This window comes from Oryzias latipes, chromosome 7 (assembly GCF_053564925.1).
Source record: "Oryzias latipes strain Hd-rR chromosome 7, Olatipes_Hd-rR_3.1".
In the NCBI taxonomy this organism is placed as follows: Eukaryota; Metazoa; Chordata; class Actinopteri; order Beloniformes; family Adrianichthyidae; genus Oryzias; species Oryzias latipes.
Window position 1 is genome coordinate 1,782,140 of NC_136243.1, and position 18,150 is coordinate 1,800,289.

General features: G+C 41.4%; 1 protein-coding gene across 2 annotated transcripts in view; it reads left to right on the forward strand.

Moving 5' to 3' along the window:
• plch2a (phospholipase C, eta 2a) overlaps positions 1 to 18,150 on the forward strand; it is a 158,891-nt gene that overhangs the window by 7,508 nt on the left and 133,233 nt on the right. Inside the window, exon 1 of one of the 2 annotated variants that reach the window (XM_078950024.1) lies at positions 17,030 to 17,174. The exons of the other annotated variant lie outside the window; for it this stretch is intronic. Coding sequence (XP_078806150.1) covers positions 17,156 to 17,174 — 19 coding nt within the window. The 5' untranslated portion in view covers positions 17,030 to 17,155. Of the gene's footprint in view, positions 1 to 17,029; positions 17,175 to 18,150 lie in introns of those variants that run through there. 2 annotated transcript variants of the gene reach the window in all.

The window sequence follows — 18,150 nt, forward strand, 5'->3', positions numbered from 1 at the left end:
CAGTGCTTAGAGAGAAAAATCTGCGCCAGCACTATAAGTTTACAATTATCTATTATTTCACAGAGTTTGTACCAACTGGAAACCTGTGAATTGCCGTGCATAAAACTGCGCGCTCCCGTCTCTGAGAAAGAGCGCGCAGATGCGGAGACGGGATGTGTGAGGGAGAAAGCAGAGGGTGGGGGGGTTGTGGGGACAGGCAGCAGGTGAATCGCGCAGGGATTGTAAAAACGTAAAACCCGCTTCCTGTCACTCACTCCAGCGTGTGAGTGTGTGTTTGGCCTCAGGTCTGCATGTGATCAGTCTGTCTCACATCTACAGAACATTCAGACCTACGATCACGTTTAAAGTCTCAACGCCTGCATGAAGCATAAACTCACTACGTATCAACCAGACTAGACCATCAGCAAAACTACCACGAGAAATACTCATCATTTATTAGCAACAGCATAACGATGTTATTAAAAAGAATCCACAGACTTATTGTGCTTTAAAAATGTTGAAATTAAATAAAATGCAAACATTCACTTGTATATTTAGTTTTAAACAAATTGTCGCGGACTGAGTTTAACTTGGCTGTTGGGCCGCATTAAAAGTTCTGGAGTTCATTAAACGCATCAAGCAGAGATCTGATTGGCCCTCAGTTCTGTCGCTCAGCCTGTTGTTAGTTTGGACCAATGGGGTTCAGCAATGGGCCGAATAAGGGAAATGGGAGGGCTGGAGCGGGAGCAGGGGAATATAAAGTTGGGAGAAGCGCTCTCGTCTCGTCTCAGCGGGAGAGATTCAGGAGTTGCTGAATTAATTGTTCGGCGTTTGTTGTGGTCTGCAGTAACCAGAATTAAGAACCTTAAATGATGTTAAGTCTCCGTGCCTCAGTGTGGAAAAGGGACACTACATTATTGTATGGCTCTTTCGAAATTACATTTCAAAATATGTGACGTTTATGGCTCTCTTGGCCAAAAAGGTTCCTGTTGAGAGATCTTTTATTTATGTACTCAAGTTGTCAATTTATTTTATGTACCTTTATGGAGCAGTATTTCATCCCCGCAGCTAGGAGGCGTACGTTTCTTTTTTTTGTTAAGTTTTCTCTGAGAGAAGATGAGACAACTTGTTTTTGTACGGATATACAATTCCTGTGAGCAGTTTAAAATAAAAGCTCAAGTGAAAAGTTGAAGTGCCTCCGTAAACTTCTTCCCTTCGAGTTCAACGCAGTGCTGCTGCAATACTCCAACAGGTTATGGGCTCAGGAGCAACTCGAAGAAGTTTGATGTTTTATTGCCGATAGAAAGTCGCGACGGACAGCGTGCTATTACGGCAAACTAGCATCATGGATCAAAGAGGAGCAAGTAGGTTGCCTCGACTTATGTTTGACGGAGATGAAAGCAAGTATGAACTTTGGGAAACTAAAGTGCTCGGACATTTGCACCTATTAGGGTTGAAAGAGACTGTTTTGAATGAACCGAGGACTGAGGCCGCTGTTGCAGCCGACGCTAAGAAAAATGCAGACGCATATGCAGAAATGATTCAACTGTTGGACGATAAAAGTCTGTCATTAATTATGAGGGATGCGTCCGATAATGGAAGAGCTGCAACGAAAATTTTGAGAGGCTACTACGCTGGAAGAGGAAAACCCCGCATTATCAGCCTGTATACCACGCTGACTTCGCTTCAGAAACGGCGTGAGGAGACGGTTACTGATTACGTCATCAGAGCCGAGGCCGCCATTACGGCACTACGCAACGCGGGAGAGACATTAGCAGATGGCTTGCTGATTGCTATGGTTCTAAAAGGACTACCTGAAAGTTTTAAACCATTTGCAATACATGTGACTCATAATAAGAATGATATGACATTTCCTGAGTTCAAAACAGAGTTGCGCAGTTACGAAGACACGGAGAAGTTAACTGTAGCAGAGTCAAATGACAATGTGATGAAGACAATGGCAAGAATAGGTCAAAAGCACATCAAGTCGAACGCACAGAGCAGAGACTACAGCGATGTAGATATTAAATGTTTTAAGTGCGGACTGAAGGGCCACCGGGCAAAAGCATGCAGGAGGAAAACGTGGTGCAACCATTGCAGGAGCAGCACACACAATGATACCACCTGTAGACACAAAGACAAACAGGATGGAGCAAGGAAAGTCGCAGATGAGAGCGGCAATGAATCTGGAGCTACAGCTGCGGATTACGCTTTCCGGATTACTAATACAGACGTCAAAGGCCAGCAGCAACCTGCACGTCACATTAAGGAGAAGGGCCTGATGGTCGACACCGGAGCTACGTCACACATCATTAATGATATTGCCAAGTTCAAAAGCTTTGATGAAACCTTCAAACCGGAGACGCATGTTGTGGAATTAGCAGATGTAACGATGTGCAAAGGAGTCGCTCAACGAAGAGGAAATGCGGAAGTGTTCCTGATAGACAGTACAGGTCAACAACACAAAGCAACCCTGAGAGGAGCATTGTATATTCCATCATATCCTCATTTTCTCAGTGAAGATGGCTACAGCATCAGGAGCGACAGTCACCTTTAAACAAGGGCAGGATGTGTTAACCCACAAAGACGGTACCAACTTTGATATTCATGTGCATGACAAGTTGTATTATTTGCAAACTGAAGTTGAAGACCATGATAAATGTAACACCTGTCACGATATGCAGACATGGCACGAGATCTTAGGCCACTGCAACTATGAGGATATTCTAAGGTTGCAAAATGTAGTGGATGGGATGACTATTAAGGGCAGAGCAGACAAGCCTGACCACGATTGTGAGGTGTGTATTCAGGGAAAATTTACCCAAACACGAAATAGGAATCCTGATGAAAGAGCAACAGCCCCCCTGCAGATGGTACACACAGACTTAGCAGGACCAATAGCAAATGAATCTATTGATGGGTACAAATATGCACAGTCATTCACTGATGACTACTCCGGCACAATATTTGTATATTTTTTAAAAGCAAAAAGTGATGCACTAAACGCAACAGAGAAATTTTTGGCCGACATTGCCCCGTTTGGAAAGGTAAAATGCATTCGATCTGATAACGGCACAGAGTTCACATGCAGAGACTTTCAAACTTTGTTGAGGAAGAATGGTATAAAACATTAGACATCAGCACCATATTCACCTCATCAGAACGGCACTGCTGAGAGAGGCTGGCGTACTCTTTTCGAGATGGGTAGATGTATGCTAATTGAAAGTCATTTACCTAAAAGTCATTTACCTAAAAGTCTATGGAACTATGCTGTTCAAACAGCAGCCGTAGTGCGAAACAGATGCTTTAATAAGCGAACAGGGAAGACCCCTTTCCAAATGCTAACAGGGAGGAAGCCAAACCTGTCAAAAGTGCAAAAATTTGGATCTGTATGTTATACATACAAACAGGACAGAGGAAAGCTTGATTCAAAGTGTGAGAAAGGATTTTTCGTTGGTTATGACAGAAACAGCCCCGCCTATTTGGTCTATAATCCTGAGACAGAAAAAGTCCAGAAACATCGCCTTGTCAAGTTTTTGAGCAAGATGAGCGCAGAGAGACAAACACAGGCAGGTGAAGTTGAACTAAATGATTATGGTAGAGTAAATCTACCTATTCCTGACAGTAACACATACAACACCGACAGAGACATTAAGGAAGTTCAGGAGCAAGCGCTGAAAGACAAAGAATCACAAAGTGACACATCTGATGAGCATGAACAAAGAGAGCCAGGTGTAGCTGATGATTCATGTGTCAGTGAAAGATATCCAACGAGGGAGAGGAGAAAACCCAGTCACCTGAAGGATTTTGTAACTGAGGTTCATAGTAACATCGATTATTGTTACAGAGCAGTGTGTGGTATCCCACAAACATTCAAAGAAGCTGTGGAGTCAGATAATGCAAAACACTGGATTAAAGCCATGGATGCAGAAATTCAGTCACTGAGAGAGAACAACACCTTTACTCTCACTAGTCTGCCACAGGGCAAGAAAACAGTGGGGGGTAAATGGGTCTACTGTGTAAAAAGTGACAATGATGGTAATGACAAGTACAAAGCCAGATTTGTGGCTAAGGGCTACAGCCAGGAGAAAGGAATAGATTACGGTGAAATTTTTTCACCAACAGCTAACTTGACAAGCATAAGGGTTTTGCTACAAAAAGCAGCTCAAGAGAACTTGTTACTTCATCAGATGGACGTAACAACAGCTTACTTACATGCTCCCATCGATTATGAGATCTACACTGACCAGCCAGAAGGTTATGAAGAGGGGAAAAATTTGGTTTGTAAGCTACAAAAATCTCTTTACGGCTTGAAACAGTCTGGTCGAAACTGGAACAGAATTCTGCATGACTATTTGACTGAAAAGGATTTTACACAAAACCCAGCCGACTACTGTGTTTACACGAAAGAAACAGCGAGTGGTAAGACAATAATAATAATATGGGTTGATGATGTCATAATTGCAGCAAGCAATGAAAATCTCATGAAAAATGTGAAAGAGATGCTTTCAGCAAAGTTCAGGATGAAGGATTTGGGCAAACTTAAACATTTTCTCGGAATTGATTTTGTTCAGTCTGATGGATGTGTGAAAATGTCACAAGAGAAATATGTCAACAAGATACTGACACGGTTCAATATGCAAAACTGCAAAGCCAGGGAAACTCCCTGTGACCAGAAACTATGCTACACAGAAGATGCTGTTAAGATGAAGGATGTGAAAATGTACAGAGAGGCTGTGGGTAGCCTAATATATCTTACAACATGTACACGTCCAGATCTATGTTTCGTGGTGAGCAAGTTATCTCAATATTTGCATGAACCAACAGAGGAACAATGGGTTACAGTGAAACATGTTTTCAGATATCTCTGACTACAAACTACAAACAAGGAGCTATGTTTCAGGAGAAACCACACTGAAGGGTTGGGCATAGTAGCTTATAGTGATGCTGACTGGGCAGGTGACACTGCAGACAGGCGGAGCACTACAGGTTACTGTGTAAGTTTGAGTAAAAACAGTTCTTTAGTTTCATGGAAAACTAAGAAACAGCCTACAGTAGCGCTTTCTACTTGTGAGGCAGAATACATGGCTCTAGCGTCTACGATGCAGGAATGCAGATATCTAGAGCAGTTATTAAAAGGTATTGATGACTACAAATACACACAGACAGTAGTGTATGAAGACAACCAGGGAACAATCGCTTTAGCTAAAAACCCAGTGAACCGGCAGCGATGCAAACATGTGGACATCAAGTATCATTTTGTGAGATCGATTGTAAATGAAGGGAAAATGTGTCTATTATACTGCACTACTGACGAGATGGCTGCTGATATTATGACCAAACCTGCTTCTAAGCTAAAACTGAGGAAGTTTACAAACAGTATGTTTGGTGTCTAAAGGAATGGGGAGATACATAACTGTACCTTAGTTTACGGTATTAGTATTTTTGTTTAAATGTATGCAACCTGAGTACAAGTGGGGGTGTTGAGAGATCTTTTATTTATGTACTCAAATTGTGAATTTATTTTATGTACCTTTATGGAGCAGTATTTCATCCCCGCCGCTAGGAGGCGCACGTTTCTTTTTGTTAAGTTTTCTCTGAGAGAAGATGAGACAACTTGTTGTTGTACGGATATACAATTCCTGTGAGCAGTTTAAAATAAAAGCTCAAGTGAAAAGTTGAAGTGCCTCCGTAAACTTCTTCCCTTCGAGTTCAACGCAGTGCTGCTGCAATACTCCAACAGTTCCCGACCCCTGGTCTAGTGGGTCTAGATGACCCAACTCCCAATGTTAAAGTGCCTAGGATAGCACAAGGGTTAATGCTGGATTTGGATACAAAAAGATTCCCCAGCCTTTAAACATCCTAAGGAGCACTGTGCAAGCAACAATACTGAAATGGAAGGACGACACACCGTAACAAAGCACCCTCCCATTTCCGGCAAACACAAAGCTACAAGTCCAGCTGCTCTGCTCAGAGACATGGCAGCATTAGAAATAAGGAAAAAAAATCATTGTGAGAAGTAATATTTGGTTCTCCTCACCAATTTATGGTTGTCCTACGATACCAATATTTAACAGCAACGAAACCTACTCAGAAGTCAGTACTTACATCTTTATTTCTTCGATACATCTAATATCAACTGCCTCTTATGATGGACATTCAAAAAACTCTTTAAATATTAAAAACAAACATTTGTTGTACTGTGCGGTGCAGTAGCAGTTAAGACTAATATCCCTGATCTTTTAAACAAGACATGCAGTTGCAATGTTGTCATTTTGCAATGTCTTCGGGCGTACTCGGTTCGTTCAGAAGTCACGTGACATTGTTCGTGTACACTCGGTTTTATCTTAAAAAGTCGGATGTCGGTTTCCCAAAAACTTTGAAAAATTGTCGAAAAATACCAAAATGTTGAATAAAAGACCAGGTTCTCACACGGACAGCCATCAGGTTCATTTTTGGTTGTCCTCCATGAAATCTGGTTGTCTCCGGCAACAGGATAACCGCTTATTTGGAACGCTGCATAGTTCGCTCACGCGGAGCAGCCGGCCGGTCCTGTTAGCGCTCCAGAGGAGGCTCTGGAGAGCCACACAATCTATGCATGATGTAAAAACAAAGCAGCAGAACAATCGGCATAACCCACCTACCTCGATCGGGAGGATCGGAAGGAAATTTTGATCCTAATGAGTCTGATCGGTGCAGACTGTTCTTACGGGCTCTAATATTAGACACTTCTAATGAAGCTTCATTCAACAGTGGATTCAGGTCTGTTATTATATTTAGAAAAATGCTGTTTTTTCTGAATGTCATAAATTAATTTTGTTGCACATATCCACCATGTCTTAAAGTCTGGATTGTGAAAATACTGTACGACTTTAACCTGGACCGTGTTCACACATATAGGCAACACACAGAACAGCTAACTAGTTAGTTAGCATAGCATCAGTTTGAAACAGCAACACCGTCTTCAAATCCAGACTTTGTATTAAACTTTGCTGCTGTAAGCCCGGCATGTTTATCCACCAGTTCTGTCTGAATCATGTTAAAAACCTACAGCTTGCTTGTAGCCGCTAGCCGTTCCCACCAGATTCCCTCAGGGAGACAACTTGCGTCAGAAGTCGGCTAGTTTCAAAGGCCCTGGTTGTGGTTACTCGTGTTGTGTGAAGAGCTGGTAGGCCAATAGGCCAAGCATAAGATTTGATAACACCATCATAGTTTTTCCCCCTCTTTCAACCATTTTGAAAATATTACCGCTCAGGGTTTGCATGTGTGAAACAACATGTGTGTTTGTGAAACGGGGTGTGCATGTGTGAAACCTTTAGTGTGCATTTCCAAATTTATTTTGCACGTTTGCATAAAATGACATTTGTGACTCGGACTGTGTGCAATTCTGAATTATGAGACTGTTCTGGCCTCATACAACAGAGGGACTCTTCTCACTGAACGTGTGATGTTCCTTTGATTACACAGGGGTGGACTTACCATTAGGCAAAGGTAGGCGATCGCCTGGGGCCCCCCAACTATAGGGGCCCCAAGCTGAACACTGTCTAAATTAAATTTTACCCCCATCATTATTAAAATCTGTCATAAAAAAACACCCCAAAATCCCTCAACTGGCACACGATTGATCACGTGAAAGTGCTTGGTCCTCCCCTGTGCTTCTGCAGCAATGGTATGTTCCAGTCAACAGCAAGTCCTAAGACCTGCAAGTTAGTGAGCAGAAGCAGCATTGCCAGACTGGGTGGTTTTCAGCTCAATAAGGCAGTTTTTTATTTTGACTTTGTGGGAAAAAATTGCTTTAGGTGGATGGACATAATTTTGGCGGGTTTGGGGTTGGTTCTGGAGGTTTTAAGTCCCTGGTTAAAATGTGTTTCAAGCAGGGATGTGTGGTCTGGGGAGAGGCAGGTGACAGGCAATGCCGTCATAAGATGTATTGTCTACTGATAGTAAAATAAATATTTGTTCACACTAACTTATTCCATAAATGCAATTTACAAGTTTGATTCTAATCATTTTTATCCTCAAAAATCGCTGTATGTCGCGTATTTTCTCTTTAATTTTAGCCCAGGCTGTGAGCTCTTCTGTATGGGAGATGCAAAGTTGGGTTGGTTCTTCCTTTAGTTCATTCAGCGTATGCTAATAATGTAAAGCTTTTTATTGCTTTTTATTATTATTTTTTATGTTCTAGACATTTTTATTCCATGTCCTTCCTTTCTGTATGATAGGTCATGTATTTCACTTCAGATCTGACGTAAAGCTGTGCTGAAAAGACAGAATTAGACCAAAAAACAACTGAACTTTTTCCCGCAGCAGTGGGAGTGGGAGAAGTGGTAGTCTGTGGTCCTGGCTGCAGCTGCTGCTGCGGTGGGGGTCTTGGTGTGGGGATGACTGGACACCCTCCCACCTTCTTTTTACATTCTATCATCCACCTCAGAAGAACAGAGAGACTCACTCCAACACAGGTGCTGTCTCACCTTTGCACAAATAGTTTGCGTGACTGAAGTGTTTGACATGTGTTGTCTGAATGCATAACTATACGTGTGTGAACATTAGTTATAGTATGCACTTGTTTACTTGTTTGGTTGTGAACATTTTTGGAGCCACCAGGTATGTTTGTGACATTTGAGTGTGTGTCTGGACAGACCCCCTCCCCTTTAAGATTTATTATACATCTAAACCTGACAGTGATGTTATAAACGTCCAGCAACTTGTTGTTCTACCCCCCCCCCCCCCCCCCTCGAAATCCCTCTCACTTCTTTCCTCCTTTTCTATTCTGTCGGGTCCAGCAAAAAAACTGTTACACATATTAACATGAATAAAGTTTAGTCAATATAACAAAAGCGGTTTATTCAAATATACCTCTGGTGTGTCTGAAGATTCATAACCGTGTTCCAATGTCGCCTCCCCCTCTGACCGCTGTCTGGCTCCTGATTCAACTGCTCCTCCGGTGCCGGTCATGGCTGTTCTGTCTCGACTCCCCAGGCGCCCCTCTCGGATCGGTACCTCAGAAAGTCTCTCCCCCGATGACAGTCCGGCGCTTGCTTCTCCCGCAGCACTCCTCCCGGTAATCTGTCCCAGCGTTCGGCCCTCCCGGTAACTTTTCCTCCAGCGGGGCCGCTTCTGCTACTCTGTCCTCTGTTCTCAGGCAGCGATGTTCAAAAATTAAGTAAATGAATAAAATAAACAGTAATGGGGGGAATTGCTGTACCATCTCCTCGCTGCTCCTGTTTTTTTTCGTTGTATTCCTTCGGGTTGCCTCCACTGCACACCTGTGTCCAATCTGCTATGAAGTGGCCCATTCAGGAGCCCTCCGGAGTATCAGACACAAACAAAGCAAAAAAGGAAAATAAATACACAGTTCACCCTGTTACACATTCATGAACCAGTTTGGGTCCTCGGATGTCAGGAAGAGCACACTGCTAAAAACTCTCTGCCAAACAACATCTGTGAATCAGGAAGCTGATTTCTTGTGGCGACCCCTGAAGGGAGATGCTGAAAGGTGAACAGTATTCATTACGCCTTCATTACATTCTGGTTTAGTGTGAAGCTAGATGGTGAACAGATGAAATAAAACAGGAATCCAGAAGAGATGACTGTGCAGATATAAGCCTTGAGTTCACGTGCACACTCGTGCACAGACTCCTGCGTTCAGTCAGCGGTGTCTGCCGCTGCTGTGCATAATAGCAGAAGTATTGATGCTTCACCCCAGTATTCCTGCACGTGCCAGCTTTTCTCTGCAGAACATGTATTTAACAGCTGTGTGGACATTTTATGTGCACACATGCACCCCCCAGTATTTCTCCAAACTGTCAACATCTGTTGGAAGCAGTAACCCAGCCAGCACCTCTGGCTTTCTGTGGCAGCACAGCAGTCGCCCAACAACAGCCATACACAGTAGCCGTGAATAATGAAGCACACCCCCTACGGCAAAATGTCTTAATGCAGGTACTGAAGAGCTGCTAAGTGATGCTGGAGCGATTAGGAGGATAACGAAGGGATATCATTATTTTATATTGACGAGCATGTGGAGGAAGGTGGGGGTGACAAGCTGTGACCTACACACAACACCAGAGACTCTTTCAAACTACACATAAATCTGTGTTAGAGAATTATCCTGGAACTTGATAACGTAAAAAATCCTTTTCATATTTGTCGGTGAAGGCTCTCATTTATCTAAGTGATGTTGTCTTGAAGTTAGTCATGTCATCTGGACTGAAATCTTCTTTCCCCACTCGTCCAATGACTTCATCAGTCTGATGACTTGGATTAGAAGTGAAATGCTTCAAGAAAGATTTTAAGTTCAAAAGACATTACTCTGCTTCAAGACAGTTTCATCTTTGTTTTATATATTCATTGTGAAAAAAAAAGCTAGAAGAGTTTGCCCATATGGCAGGGCCATATATGTTTAAGAACATGGACACAAGTCAATAGAAACCCACAGGTACAACACAGACAAAAATGCAAATGGAAAAAAATGGGCTCAGTTCTCCTCTGGTTAAAAAGACAATGAACAAAAAAGGAGCCTTAGTATTGTAATGTGAGTTCTGATGTGCGATGTACAGTTGTGCTCATAAGTTTACATAACCAGAAAGGATGATGATTTCTTGGTCATTTTTCAGAGAATATGAATGAATAACACAAAAACTTTATTTCCTCTCATAGTAAGTGTTTGCGTGAAGCCATTAATTGTCAAAATATTCTGTTTACCCTTTTAAATCATAATGCCAACAGAAACTTCCCAAAACACCTCGTTCAACAAATACCCCACATTTTCACAAATCAGATGAAGGTTTCCCAAATCAGAAACTGTGTTTAATGTGTTCTTTACTATCTAAATCCTAATTTAATCCAGGTTTGAGCAGTCCAGGTCCAGCAATTTTTGAACAGGACCTAGTCTAAGGTGGACTCAGTAAAATGCGATAAACATCAATCTGTTTCACATTTTCACAAATCAGACGAAGGTTTCACAAATCAGAAACTGTTTAATGTGTTCTATAGAATCTAATGCATAATTTAATCCAGGTTTGAGCAGTCCAGGTCCAGCAGTTTTTGAACAGGACCCGGTTTTAGGTGATCTTAGTGCGAAAAATGCAGCTGAATGTTCCTTTAGTGCACTCGCGAATCGGAAGCTGTGAATCGGAAGCCAACTTCAGCGTCGTAGCTCCTAATACGTTTGCCTCCTTCTGCATCAATATCAGCTGAAGTCTCTAGCTTCTTCTTTTTCTGTAATGGTAAACAGCCCATTCTTGGCAGAAAACCTGAAGTTCCTTTCACTTCTTGGGCTTCTTGCTTGAACTGCCTGTTTGAGATTTCCCCAGAGCGGCTCAATAATATTCAGGTCAGGAGACTGAGACGGCCGCTCCAGAAACTTCACCATCTTCTGTTGTAACCAATGACAATAATGTTGATGTCTGTCTTTGAGACAGCTGTTTCTAATTTAACTTGTTTGTTTTGCTTTCTTGAATGTAGTTTAGGGGAATTAATAGTGGATAAAATAAATGAAGGACACAGGGGAAATATATTGTTAAAAGAAATATTTCTGAGAACAATTGTTTCTTCTGAGTAAAATACCTAATTAAGTGGGAGTGTCAATAAGAGGTATGTAAGGAGGGACCTCACTCTCACAATGGCAGAGGGAGAGAGAGAGAGAGGGAGAGAGAGAGTTTGAGTGGAGAGACAAACAGGCAGAAGAAGTGCCGGTTTGAATCCAACAAGGAAGGTGAATTGATCTGAAGTCAGACAAATATGTATGTTGTTTTTGCCCTCATCCCTGCTTTATTTTGGTATGTCCCGTTGACTCTATTAAAAGGGGAAAAAACCCTATGAAATCTCTCCTGGCTTACCTACAAGTATTTGTTTTCATGTTTTTCCTGGACTTCGTAAGAGAACCTGCGACCTTGCTTGCATTGTTGCTGTGGTCACATTCCTTTATAAACAGGGGGCAATCTTTAAGTCAGTTAGTTGATCATTTCATTTGCTGACATTTGCAATCAGACATTGATTTACAAAACTAACATTTTTTTTTAATATAAACAGATTTATACACAGATTCAGCACAGATAAGCCTACATATTAATTTAGCAGTAACACAAAATTTTCACAGTTCTATTTCCTTTATGAAATTTGGTATTTTAAAGATCTAATTTATTTTTTAAACTAATCTTGCAGACAAACAGTATTTGATTAACAATATTTTATACATGAAATGTCACTGCGACAACTACATTGTGATTGTTTACGAAAGAAACCGATTTTGGAAAGCATAAACGGTTTCTTGCAACACACATATTCACTCTTTCATTGCATGCTGGTCTTTTATGTTCCGTTCTGAAGCAATTTGGTTGTCTGGCTGCTAGATGTCACTAGTTTCAGTGTATCAAATGGTTCACAGTCCTGAACCATTTCAATACAATCTGATTCATTTTGGTTCAGTGGTTCAGAAAGCTTTGGTTTCTCCATCACTATCTTAGATATCTTCTTGTATCCCTTTCCCATTTTGTATAGTTTAGTTATCTTTTCTCGTAGATCTTTTGACAGCTCTTTAGCTTTCCCCATGAGTCAGGATCCAGAAATGTCAGTGCAGCACTGGATGAAATGATGCTAGAGTCTGTCGGGAACCCAGGATCTCAAGAAAAACCTCTTGTGCCCACACATTTATTACAGACAAATGAGTCGTAGGTGAGAAAGGTTACCTATAGCAGCAATTTAAACCCTTTTGTATCAGCTTGTGTGTATGTTTTCAGAACAAAGTCATCAGGATATGTCAACTTTTGTATAGGGTATTTTGGGAATTTTCTGTTGCCATTATGATTTAAAAGGGTAAACAGAACTTTTTGACAATAAATGGCTTTACCCAACCACTAACTGAGTGAAAAGAAAGATATTGTATTATCACCTATATTGTCTGAAAAATGACCAAGAAATCATAATTTCTTCCAGGGTATGTAAACCTATGAGCACAACTGTACAATGACACCTCATTTCAGAATTCAGGACCAAGGACAGAGAACAAACAATCCCCTTGAATGTTTTTGAATGTCAATGCTAAAGCACTCAGTTACCACAGAAAAAGAGTCACAGTAGTCAGATGCTACAGAGGAAAGTTCCTGTATGTGGGAATTTCTGAATTTTAAGTCTGAAGGCACCCAAGTGGACCCTGGTCCAGGACCAGGAACCACTCTCTGACCCATTATTCGAGGTGGTCTTGGTTAGTTTCCAATTAGACTGAGCCTTGGTTACTCAGAATTTCCTCAGTCTGCATGTGCTCTGTGCTCGGAGTGGAACAACTGAACCAAAACGGCCACCCTAGCAGGTCGTCACGTGAAATAAACAAATTACGAATGAAGAAATTGATGAGTTGCGGAGGAATGTAAAACACAGACTGTCGTCATGTCATGTGGTTTTGTTTGCAAGCCTTGGCTCGGAACAGGAAAGTCCGCTTGACGGCTGTTAGCCCGCAGACCAAAGTCAGGTTCAGGACTTGATCTGGACCACATGGTTTTTTCCAGACCAAGTTCACTCTAAGAAAACTTTAATGCAAGCTTCTTCAAGAATTGCAAATGCTTAGGGAAGCATTACAAATGTGCAAATAAATTAAGCAAAGCATTAAATAAATAAAACTGTTTTAATTGCACATTTTTAATCCAATCCTTTTTCAATTAAAATTAAAATTCACCTTTTTTATATGATGATGATAATGATGATGATGATGATGACCATATAGCACTGTTCCTGCTAAAGAGCACCACAAAGTGTTTCACATATTTAAAAAAATAATAGTGAAAATCGTTTTTTAAAAATAGCAATCATAATAAAATAAAACACACACACACACACATTAACACAAAAATACACAAAACATTAAATACAATTGAATCAAAACATGTACACATTTAAAAACTACTGAAAAAGCTAAGCTAAAAAGATGAGTTTTCAGGATTTTCTTTCTTGAAAACCCCAACCGTGGATGAAGCCCCCACGTCCTCCGACCGGCTGTTCCACAGGTGAATGTGGCCTCGCTGTGGGTTTTTGTTCAACCAGCAGACCTGCAGCTCAGTAAATCTGAGAAAGATGAGGGACCAGTTCCATGTGAACCTTTATAAACTAATAAAAGAACCATAAAATCGATCCTAAAGCTGACTGGAAGCAAGTGCAAAGACTTCAAAATTGGTGAAATGTGCTCCTTGCACCTTCTAACTGGACCTGGTTAAGAGGCAGGCAGGCGAGTTTTGATCAAGCTGCAGCCGACTGATAGTATTTTTCTTAACGCCAGAAAGAAGGGTATTACTAAATTTACGTACGTTATAAAAGCGTGGATTTATATTTCAGCACCTGCTTTGGAGAGAAAGGGTTTTACTCTGTCAATATTTCTAAGATGATAAAATGCAATCTCTGTAACTTGGTTTGTGTGTGGTTTAAAGGTAAGATATACATCCAAAATCACACCAAGGTTTCTGACTTTACTGCACACATTCAGGATAAGAGTTGATAAATAAAATTAGACCCTTTCTCTCTCAGCTTCGGGGCCAACACTTAGAATCTATTTGGTCTTGATTGAGCTTCAAAAAGTTCTTTCCTATCCATGTTTTAATGTCTAAAATACAACATGGAATGTCAACAGTGGGCCCCATGTCATCAAGAGACACAGCCACATACAACTGGGTGTCATCAGTATAATTACCTTTAATACAACATAATATTGTATGTTGTTGTTCACCTTTCATCATATCACTTCAGGGGACTATGCAGTCAGGCAGTAGCATGATGCCTCTTGCCCAAGTTTCATCCAGTTCTGCATCCTGGGACCTGAACCCTGATTTCCCATATGCCATCCAGCCTCCAAACCTGACCTCAAATGCCTCTAGTCTACAGGTGGAATAAAACTCTGTCACTTTTGTCATTGCTATCTTTAGTCTCATGAAGTCCATCTCTGACAACAAGCTGCAAATAACTGTGCAAAGCATTGAGATTCTGTTGCCAACAGCTGCTTTGGATCGATTCTTTGCTGTCAAAGGGAGGTAAAAACAGTTGAAGCATGGTCACAGATTATGGAATAGATTTTGTCTTATCTCAAAAATGTCACATGCCTTTTTCAACTTCTCGCTTATCCTTTTCTCAGTGTGTGACACAGTGAATCTTTCACATTTTCAAAGAACTCTCTGCAGTCCTGGGCTTTCTTTTTCTGTGTTAAGAAATGGACTGTACTCAGTTTGTGGTCACACCATTTTCGCACCAAGCCTCCTTGTCTGTTTAATGTTTGGAACTGTTTTCAGGAGACTCCACTTGAAAATATTGTTTGGATTGTGGAATTAAATGAATTTTTGATCGAGTTCCAGTTTTATCTTGAGTTTTACCACACTCTGACCAGCGTTTTTCCCCGACGAACTTCCATGTCTAGACTTACACCTCCTTCCTTTCACTGTACTGAGGACTTCTCTCCGCCCCTTTCTATACCTGCAGCTCACTCATTTTCCAAGTAATACTCTCTACTTTTTCTGGAATGGTCTGTATATACATCTTCTCCTCCCAGTTTTCTGTGCATAAACACTCCTGATGTTAATCTTCAGTGGCAGACAAGCTCATTAGGTTGCAGTGAGTATTTTACCACAAAGAAGATGCAGCAGAAAATCTCTGTCTGCATATTTTCTGTGCATCTTTAAGTTAACTCTTTGCACACAGGACAATTAGTGTTTAATGGAGCTGTAAGCATCCTCTCTCAGTTTCCAGGCTGTTGTATCAGCTTCTGTTTATGCTCCCCAAACAGATTTCACCTGTCAGTGTTGTCATTCCTGTCAGAGGGATTTGAGCTGAAGCAGATGCATCTGTGCTTTTTGTAGCTTCTCTCTTTTTGAAGAAAGAGCACACAGTGTTTAACACAGGCTTTATATGAAATTGTTCATTTTTCCCTGTGCCTTCCTGGAGTTGGAACAGTGTTGTGATTGAACGCAGCCTGACTGATCCTCTCCTACAGGAGCTGTGTCAGAATCGGTGGTGCTCTGAATTACATGGCTCCCTCCGGGTACCTCCAGGTGCTAAAATCCAAACCTTAAAATGAGGAGTAAGCTCTGTTATGAGCCTGGGTGACAGCACAACAAATGCTCCCTCCTTACATGTTCTTCATCTCAAGGAGGCACAGTTTACCACAGAACTGCAGAGGTTTTGTATGAGGAGTGACGGCTTAGAGCACCAAGCAGCAGTCAGTACGCAACAAATTAGCTGCAAAATATCAAGAACGTTGGCTTCAAGATTTAAGTATACGATGTGGACGCATTTGCACCATCATGAAAGAATGGCGTTGTTCAACCTGCTGTTGGAATTTATTTAGCCTTTTAGTACCATACCATTTCTTTAGTATATATAAGCAGCATGATTAGCTCTACTGAATCAGCACACAGAAGCTCAGCTTTTTCAGTAATTAACCCAATGAACAGTTAGCCTTCATTTACTCTTATGTAACCCTTGTGCTGTCCTAGGCACTTTACCATTGGGAGTTGGGTCATCTAGACCCACTAGACAGTGCTCTGAACCTTTTTTCTTCAATGATTTGTGATCTTCACTGGTGTCCATGGATTACATGAAATCTTTCCACCTTTATCCACCTTTGTCATGGTAGTGAGAACACGTCAATGGGATACCACAAGGATTAAGATCTACTCAAACAGATTTGTTATTTAAGTTTCTGTTGTTTACTACTTGCACACCTTCATTTAGCTTTCAACTTTTGGCATAGTAAAACATTTTTCATGCCAATACATATTACATATTGCTTTTGGTTCCTACAGCCTAATTTAGCTTTTCCCTTGGAATTTTAGCTGTGTCAGGCATTCTTATGCTTTTATATTTAATGAAAATTCTTCATTAAAATTTTCTTTTGCTTTTTGCAGAATCTCCACGCTGAGAGGAAACACTTCTTCTGCTTGTGTTTGTTGCTTTCATCTTTCTGTCTTTGCCACATGAGGGGTTTTAAGGGCAGGGGGGTGAGTGCAGAAAGGCTCATTACAAGCAGGGAAAATGAGAGCGAGATGGAAAAAGCGAGAAATTGGGTTATCACAGACACGGCAGAGAGTCACTGAGCAGTACAGGAGAGGGAGAGGTAGGTGGAGAGAGGCTGGAGCGCAGTGCTTCTCCTTGTCTCGTCAGTGTCAGTTGCTTCAGTGGCTCGGCGGCAGGCAGAGAGGAAATGGAGCCTCAGAGATTCAGTAAGTCCACTGAGGTGACTGCTGTGTGCAGCTACCTTTATGTCTGTGAGTCTCAGTGTGTGTGTGTTTGTATGTGTGTGTGCTGCATTTTTCTGCTTGGCCAGCTTTGGTAACCCTCTTGAAGTTGGTCCGTCTTCAGCTCCTCCTGAGGAGTGGACTCCTCCTTTCCCTGTTGGATTTGAACTGCTGTGGTCATTTATTTGGTAACCTTCCTCCTCCCTCGCTGATGTGGCCAGGTGACAGGTTGACTTTGGGGTCCAGTTTCCTGGTTCTGACTGAGAGGCTTTGAGAAGAGGGGTTCAGCCTGTTGAGGACGCTCTGCTTAACTCCCCTCTGCTTATCAGTGAAGATGGAGAGAGGCGGCGGAACTGCAGGCTGACAGACAGATGCAGGAAGATTTTGTTCGGTTGTTCGGATCTTTTTGGCACAAAAAAGTTCTGCAGATGCACAAATGCATGCACATTCAGGATGGGTTAGATGCATGTTGAATGCAGAGGTTCAGTTCCTGGCCTCCAGTCAGATGGAATAATAGGAAGAAGAAAACAGGTCTTGTGTGAACGGATGAATGTGGCATTTACCGCAAAGACCTTGAAAAAGAAAAGATCTGCACAAATGCAGTGTATTCAGCCAGAAAATGCTGCAGGCAGCTTGATATGTTGTCATTTACAAAATAGTTGGTAATGTATAATATTTTACCAACACTTGATTTTACCAGCAAAATGTACATTTTTTTAAGTGTTTTGAATTTTTGGTCAACCCACTGATGAGTCCACCCCAAAACCTCACGTCTCCCTAAAACCTCAGCTGTGGTTAGACAATTTCATTTTTTTTTACCAGATCTGAAAAGGTTATCTGTTCAAAGACCTATTTAATGCTTTTCTTAAGCCTATATATGATTATATATTACCTTTGGCACACTAAAGAATGTTCTTTTTTTTGGAAATATGAGCTATCTTTGCAGCTAATTTTCCTACCA